We start from the raw sequence: 8,607 nt of genomic DNA, 5'->3' as shown, positions 1-8,607 counted from the left end.
TGCTAGCTGTCCAAACTTGTCTTATCTGAATGTGTTTTAATGGCATAAAAGTTGACAATATTAACTCCTTTTTTTATGTGTCTGTGTTCTCATTGTTTCTCAATCCCAGGGCCTAAAGAGTGGTTAGTTATGTCGCAGATACGCGTCCAGGTTGAGACAGACCCCGCACCCACAGGGACACACGTGGCCTTGTAAGCTGTGGCGGCGACCGTATTATCAAGGAAATTCCTGAGTCCTCCAGGGTCACCTATCTGCTGGCTTCTCTATCTGCTGGTTTGTACAGCTGTACAAGCTTCTGTTTCCACAACACTCATACACAGAGCACGCTCAGCACTGATGTGGCGTCTTAGTCACTCAAGAGGTCAGCAGAAGCTGAAGCTATCATTTCCTACAGCAAAGGCCTGTGCCTATGGTGGAGCATAAAAATGAGGTGTGGGCTTAATGCAACGCATGCTTTAAAATAGAATTGATCTTTGTGATTAAAGATTAATGACGACATAATTGATGCAACATAAATATTATGTAAACAAGCGGGTTATTGTGGCTAAAGCACAAGCTATCTGTCTTGATCTGGGCTTGGTAATACTGTTTATCTAAAGCAGCTGAGTTGGTAAACATGAAAAAGCCATAACTTCAAATAATTTATGACGTGAATTATTTTATGACCCCAGCAAATTTCATTTCCTCTTTCTGCTCTTTCGGTTACTTCATGACTTACTGAATCACGAATTACATTGGAAGTTTCCAAAGAATCTCAGAGGTTTTACAGGAATTTGTTTGACTTCTATTGCAGATTTTCTCTATAGGATTTCAGGAATTTGTGAGCAGTAGTGGTTGTAATAATTCCTGTAGATGTCTTGTTTTGATTGTTTTGATCTGTGAAGAGTGCAAAATGCAAAGATACAGGAAAAACAGGAATTGTAAACCATCCGAATAGTTGTCCGTCAAATCCACTTATCCTTACAGCTCTAACAGAGGTGTAACCACTTTCAGAAAAAAAAAACTTAAAACCAAACCGAACCAGAAACCAGCTTCAGCATTTCTTCTACATTCTGTCATCATCAGTAAAGTGTTTCTTCTTTTCCAAGCCGCAGGGAGACAAAAGGACAAAGCAGGACACCGCAGGCAGACGTGATGGCCACTGAAGGAACCCAGACACAGGCTGGGCCCGCGGTACTGGCAAAGTCTGCTTCGCCTCTGTCCGCTGGGAGCAGACCCAGCAGAGGAGCCAAACATGCAAATAATGGGCAGGAAGTGTGGCGAGACGCTGACCAAATGTGTCAATCAAAACAGTCGAGTGGCCCTTCTCTCCCCTTGTGTAGGAAGCCATCGTGTGACAGTGGGGAAGGCGCTGTTTTGGACAAAAAATATGAGTGCCCCGATTACAGCTCAGAAGTCATAAGCACTAAAGAGAAACCTTATCCAGAGTTCTCCACTGGCAAGAAACTTGAAGAAATGATTCCAGTACTTAGGAAAGGTTCAGAGGAATCTCTGAGCCAGCTGGATACCACTGGAGACAGCGTGGATGCAGGCACTAACAGAACTGGCAGCACCCACTACTCCTGTACCCATTCTAGCCCTTATACCAATGCGAACACCTACTGTTGCCACAGCTCTAGGTCCAGTCCAAGCCTTGGCTCCAGCCCTGTTCACAGTCCTTGCCTCAGCTGCAGGCCCTCTGGCCCCAAATACAGACACATCCGCCGCGGCAGCCTCCCTGTGTCTATGCTGGCTTTCCACAAGGTAATTAAGCAAATGGTGCTAACCGTGTTTTATAGCATTTTTAAGATAAGCAAAGCAACCCTCACTGTCCCATAAATGTAAAGCTTTACTCCATGTAATAGCTCACTCAAGACACTGCTGTGTTTTGTTCTCTTGTTATATGCTTCTAGACATCGCCCTACCTCTCATCCCAGGGCAGTTCCTCAAGCGAACCGAGCTCTTTGACATCATCTCCATCTAGTTCTCCTCTTCCCGTCCACCGCAAGCGTCACCAAAACGGCCACATCCATCTGCACTGCCTCAAAGATGGGTACTCAAGTTTAGAGAGGCTCAACCGAAGGCCCCGGGTTAACAAATGCTCTTTGGAGAAACTTTTCCTTCGAAGGTCTTCTCTTGAAACCATGTTGTCGACCCCTGTTCACAATGAAAGGTTACCTACAGAAGAGACGAGGGACTGCAGCCAGGATCACAGCAGTGATGAGGGAGAAGTAGAAGCACATTCGGATAATGTGGATAATGATTTTATTCGGAATCGTAAAGAGCGCTCAACTGTCCTGGTGAGGCGGTTCTGCAAGAATAATCAGAAGGCATGTGTTTAAATTGATTAACATCATCATTTTTAATCAATTAATTAATCAGTGTTTTTTAGAAGTAATCTCAACTGCCTCTCTTTTCCATAAGGTGACCAAGTCGGTGTGTACTGGCACCAGAGCGATTGTCAGGACACTGCCGTCGGGACTCATCTCAGAAGATGTCTGGGCCGTGGTTGTTCACTACAGATGTTGGACTCCCAGTAAGGAGGATACATGGCTAACCGTAAAGCGGGGCATGGGAGAAGACTTCAGAAGATGCAAAGAGATGCTGCGCTTTGCTGGACTTAAACTACATCAGGTAAGAGAGTGAATACATGCAGATAATGGAAGAAGGCATTGCTGTTAAAGCTGTTCGAGGACAACAGTGCTCTGTATTTATCCTGTCATGGGTTGTTTATCTTTCACACCCACGCTACTGTTAAAATGCTTCCATTAAGACATAACTGTAGCAGTGCACCCTAAAGGGATTTCAGACACAGCTTTGCTACCAGCCGTTCTTTTAAATAATTGGTCTAAGCCTAGGGTTATTAAGATTGCTTTTTTTTTTTTTACGCGTTCAGCAAATGTGCTGTTCAGTCTCTAGTAGCAGAGCGTGATATATTGGTGTCCAATATATTGTTGTCACATAGGCAAGCTAATTAACTGGACCATGAAGGCCACCCAAAACCCCGGGCAGCTTTTGCACGTCTGTTCTTGTCTTGTTCTCTGCACTGCTGCCTTTTCGCACCGCTGGGACTGATCAGGTCCTCACTCGCACAGAGCAGAGACCACATGGCAAAGCTCTATCTTATTCAAGCCCTCCACATTTTGCTAAAAGTATAAACCTACATATAAATCTGCAGAAATCTATTCCATCATTGATCCACTGGACCAATGCTGGTGCATCTATGCTTTGTGGGTTTATGTGTGGTTTGCTTTTCAAACTCAGCTACCGTGGGGAATAAAACAAAAAAAACAAATCTTAACACTTAATAGCTGTCGTGGCACAAGAGTGTTTATGATTGATTTTTTTCATCGGAGGAAAAATTGTTCTTGGTTTCTTGGTGTTTTTTTTTTTTTTCTGTTTGCATTGAAATTGCTGCCTGCAAAATATGAAAGATGAAAGATTTTTTCCAAGGAATATGTAAATAGACTAACAGAGACATACTCTAAAACACACGGCAAAGCGCGCACACACTGGCTCTTTTGTTCGGGGTAGGCCCCTACTGCGGAAAAATGATTTATTCTCTGTTGGTTCTGCTCCCCTTATTACTGACAGACTGAATGACTGAGCCTTCTGTGTGTGTGTGTGTGTGTGTGTGTGTGTGTGTGTGTGTGCGCGCGCGCACCCAAGTGAGTTTAAATGGACTGAGCAGGATTGGCATCTGCGTTAAAGTTACAGGCATGGAAATTGGAGAGAGGGCGAGCGAGCAAGACGTGGTGAGACAGTTAGAAAGTGGTGGAAGATGAAGGAAAGGAGACTGAGCCCAACAGAGAGAGAGAAAGCGAAAGAGCGATCCAGGACACACTACTGTTTTTTTGTTTTTAAAAAAAAAATCAAGTTTCCAAGCAAGAGAGTGTTTTACACACATAAAAACCTCTCGCAGGAGCTGTTCAACTTTAGCAACCTTTGCAGGGAAAACGGCGAAAACTAGCTGGCAGTAGTTTCTGTAGATAAATAAGCCATGCTTTCCAGCCTTAGAGGTGCACATATTTTGTAGGGACTGAGAATCAGCAGCATTACACATGCTTTCCTGTTGTTTTTTGTTATCTTATTCCTCCTTTTCCTGTAAAAACTTGAAACACATGGAGACTGAACGATACAGTGCAACCACTAAATTGCACAAGACTGAATGGCCAGAATTTCAGCAGTGTCACTTCAGATATTATGATTCCTAGTTAAGTGGAAAAGAAAGGTTTTAGGGGCTGGGGTTTAGTTTGCATCTAATGAATGTGATAACCAGAACTCTCGCCACCATTTAGATCGCTTAATTCAAATCAGATCCTGAAGCTGCAGGCGTGCCCGTGCAGGAACATGAGTGTGTATCTGCATGTGATTTTTAAATTTTTTTTTTAATGTGTTACATTTTTATGATAGAATTTTGAAATGTGCATTGTTATACGTGTGCGCCTAATTTTGATTTTTTTTCCTTCCTTTTTTTCCCTCAACAGAGCCAAATACTGTCTAAAGTTTCTCACGTGTGGCGGGCGCTTATGCACTGATGCCATTAAAACACACATAGTTCCACTCATGTGCGTGCTGCAGCGTGGTTTCTGACTTTTGCCAAAGAGTTTTTATGAATCCTTTGTGGTTGCAGAATTATGGCTTAGGTAGTCTACGGAGAGCTGCTTTAATAATGAGCCTATTGAAAACTGGGGAGCTGCCAGCAGTTCCCTTGTCAAAACACCAGCTGAGTTCCTCCAGTGAAGGGTCAAGAGAGAAACTCTGACAACACCAAGCACCGAGGAATAAGTTGTCATCAAGATCATAAAAGAATTAGAGAAGGAACGCATCCATTTACCAAATTATACAGCGAGACATAGATGCAAGGATCCCCAAATCATGAATTTTCTGCTTACTTACTGGCTGATACACAGCAGATAGTCACAACAGGCTTTTTATTATACAACAGTGTGTTTCTTTCAGGTAGCCGGTCATAATGTTACGGGCATTTTAAGTGATTGCATAATTTTTAACAAGATTCGCACAAATTTGTTGACGCAAACCCTCAAACATTTACGGTCCGCTATGGTGCCAAGCCCCCGTGCACACAAACACACCTCTAAGCAAATCAGACTTTATAGCGCGTGGGCCTCCTGCATGTGGTGTTCCTCCTGACTCTGCAGTAATCATGTTGAGGAGTTTTCTGGAGGTATCCTGTGGGTTCGTGTGTTTATTGCCTCAGCTAATCAAGCAAGCCAAAGAACACAGGATTATGTGAAGGAGGGACAGGAGCAGGGCAGCGAAAGAGAGTAAAGGAGAGTTGGGTTGGAGAGAAAGAGAAGGAGAAGATGAAACTTTAACAGTGGAAAAAGAGGAAAATTTACTATGGAAGAAAAGTGAGAAACCTCATGGTGGTGGTGGGAAGAGGAAGTCAAAACAGCTATTAACCCAAGACAAAGCTGTGAACCTGAATGTTTTTATGTGCTGTAATTAATGAGCCTAAGCAAACTATGCATTGTCATGACTATAAACTGTGGCCTAAACTACTTGCAGTACAAGCTGTACATATATGTTATAAAATATTTAAGATCTTAAACTATTATTTCTCTGCTCAGAGTTTGCTTTTCTGACATCTGCATTTGTGCACTTGCCTAAATACAGCCCTCAAAACCAAACGGAGCTCTTTAGGATCATACTGCAGCTACTATGTCTAGTGGTTTTGCACCTTTATTTTTCAAAAAAGGTTCCTCCGCATCCCAATTTCTTTATAAAATGCAAAAATCCTTATCAGAGTTTAACTATAATTGGCAATCTTCCTGTTGAACTGTGTTCATGCTCTCCGTGATTCAGTCTTTGGAAATGAAATTGCCAAAAGTATCAGGGAAGTGTAACATAAGGGGAAGGGGAGTGTCTCAGTATGTTATGCGAGTGAAAGCACTCATACACGTACCTGGCATGAGGATCAAATGGTCTCTGAAGGAAACATTTTATGTTTGCCTTTGTGGAGTCTACCAATTAGAGCCCTGCTGAGTCCCTTTATTAAATTGCAATGATGTCAGGAAAAGTGGTAAGTGACCATTAAAAACCTTTAAAATGAGCTGTATGGGCTAAGTGGTTATAGGGCTGGGAGATGGATGCTTATAAATATATCTTCTACCCATTACTGAGGATGCAAGTAGTTTTTAGGAGCATGAATACATTGTTCTCTCTGGGGATGTTCTGTGCTTTCCTATTTCCTCAGTGTGTCTTGTCATAAGTAGATCTACAGCCAATATGTTTCCATTTCCAGGAATATCTGTGGTGGGAAAATAGATTTTAAATGCCTTGTGCTGTCTATCAAAAACTGCTGTCACTGATCCTTGCTGAACAAGGCATCTTTAAATTCAGTACCATGGATCAGCTGCTAACAGGAGGCTGTCATTAAAATGTAATCAGCTCACTTATGTAATCATGATAATGTGATGTGTTGTTAGTCACGTTCCCTTTTTATGCTGCATCTCTAAAAAGTAATATTTTTTTCCATGATTTTGGTTTGGAGAACAACCTTTAACACTATAGTGTGTGCTCAACATCTCTCCCAACATCAGCTGGATTAAAGTCCACCCCTTGACCCCCTTCTAGCTGCAACCCCATGTGGATAAGCAGTTTAATAGAAAAACATGTAACTCTATGAGAATATCAATGAGCCTCACTTTATGGTTTGCTGAAGAACAAGTCAGGGCTGTAAATCATAGGTGCAACATTATACAGAAGTCCATAATGTGCTCAAAGACTTCTTCAAAGTGAATTAAGTAGTTTCACCTCACTGTTAGCAGCACACACACTGGAGTCTTACATGTGGTGACAGAATTTTGTCAAGGAAGCAGATTATTTTCAGGTGTTTACTGTTGACGCAGCCAACAGAAGGCTTTGAAATGCTCTAGCCTATGAAAATAACTAATGTTTAGAGCATTTTAAGCATTGGCTATTTACAGCAGATTAAAGTTTAGATTTCAAACTTTCTTTTTCATGGTTATTTCCTTTTCTTTGGATCCCACATTATTACCTGGGGTCAGTCATCCAAAGCGACAGACAGTGCACAAGAGCGATAATGAAGAGAGAGCAGGCAGGGTGGAATGGGTGGAGAAGAGTGTCCGGGGTGATTTGTGACATAAGGATAGTGGCAAGAGTGAAAGGGAAGGCTGAGACCTGCTATGATGTATGATTTGAACACAGTGGCTCTGACAAAAAGACAGAAGGCCGAGCTGTAGATGCCGAAATCTTCATTGGGAGTGACCAGGGTTAAAAATTAGTATTTCAGAGAGACAGTTCAGGTTTAGTGCAAAGTTAGAGAGGCAAGGGTGACGGTTTGGACGTGTGCAGAGGGGTAGCGAATATATTGCACAAAAGATGTTGAAGATAGAGCTGCCACACAGACCACAGAGAAGATTCATGGATATGCAGTGAAGGAGGAACTGGAGAGGGTTGGTGTGACTGAGGAGGATGTTAGAGAGAGTGGGGGAGATGGAGACAGATAATCTCTTAAGGGAGCAGCTGAAAGAAAAGGAAGAATTGATTTTTAGAAACTATTACTCTTCAAACATCTTGAGTGTCTCAACAAGTGAACTGACTCATAGATCTGCTCTTTAACTCCTTCATTTTTCTGCTTTTAACATATATCTATATTTTTTTTTTTGTTAAATCGGGTGCTAAAAATACAAAATATCTGGCTACTAGGGCCACATACAGCCCACTTTGATCTTAAATAGATCAGACGAGTGAAACTGCACTTTCAGTCAATTTTAAGAGATTTAACTACACATTTAATCCCCGAAATATCTTAATATAGGATGAAGTAGTGCAATTTCAACAGCATGTCTCAGTTTTTCTATATACCAAATGTAAAATTACGATCAAGTTCTGGTAGCTCACTGCCCACACTGTCCCATATTTATAAAAAAATAAAATTTTAACTGAATTTTTTCACAGTATACAGTAGAAAATGGGAACCTTTCTGTCATTAAGTTGTTTATCTATTGCTTAATTACTCTGGTTTGGTATGGATGTCTGTGAGTGAGGTCTTTATCAGCAGGAAAAGCTGAAAAACCTATAAAAATAAAGTTAAAAGTCCAAAAATGTATCCCCTCCTTCATATTTTCCAAAACTGTCCAGTGGACCAGATTGGAGTCTTTGCCAGGCCAATTCTGGCCCCCAGGCCTTACGTTTGACACCCCTTCTCTAATAAATATTTGGCAGAGAATTCACTTCCAATAAACCGTAGGAATAATAATTTGCTTTTGTTTTTTCAATACTTGGTTTGGCCTTGACATTTTTTGGGCTGTAAAGTTAAAACACTGTAAAAATACACAAACGCACAGCAGCTCACAATTGTTCAGACTCAAACATATAAAATACTTAGATTTTAAAACATACAAGGTGTCACATCCATCCTGGCTCCTTGTACTGTGTGCGCATTGTTGTAGCTGTTGCAGTCGCTAAGAAAGCTCAGTTTAAAAGGCGGTCTACCAAAATCGGTTGCAGTCAAGTTTGATTCACAAAAACAACAATCCTTGAACACGCATGTCATTTCCTGCGTGGGTCGATTAATAGAGCGACCTCAGCTCTCATTACACCATTTTCCCTGTTTTTCTCTCCTTTTGTCATTGGTGG

The 8,607-nt window shown here is 41.7% G+C and overlaps 1 protein-coding gene across 2 annotated transcripts in view; it reads left to right on the top strand.

Moving 5' to 3' along the window:
* Nucleotides 1-309: 309 nt before the first annotated feature.
* The window catches only part of plce1 (phospholipase C, epsilon 1), a 75,803-nt gene continuing 67,505 nt past the window's right edge, over nt 310-8,607 (top strand). For both annotated transcript variants that reach the window (XM_085284579.1, XM_085284580.1), the window contains exons 1-4: nt 310-430; nt 1,089-1,743; nt 1,893-2,309; nt 2,404-2,613. In XM_085284579.1, the coding sequence (XP_085140705.1) occupies nt 426-430; nt 1,089-1,743; nt 1,893-2,309; nt 2,404-2,613 (1,287 nt within the window). In that variant the 5' untranslated portion in view covers nt 310-425. The remainder of the gene's footprint in view (nt 431-1,088; nt 1,744-1,892; nt 2,310-2,403; nt 2,614-8,607) is intronic.

This window comes from Mchenga conophoros, linkage group LG8, assembly GCF_057382185.1.
Source record: "Mchenga conophoros isolate Kocher_MC1m ecotype Shallow Benthic linkage group LG8, M_conophoros_male_GT1.1, whole genome shotgun sequence".
In the NCBI taxonomy this organism is placed as follows: Eukaryota; Metazoa; Chordata; class Actinopteri; order Cichliformes; family Cichlidae; genus Mchenga; species Mchenga conophoros.
Note: the sequence above shows the minus strand (reverse complement) of the source record. Positions and strands in the feature narration are given on the sequence as shown.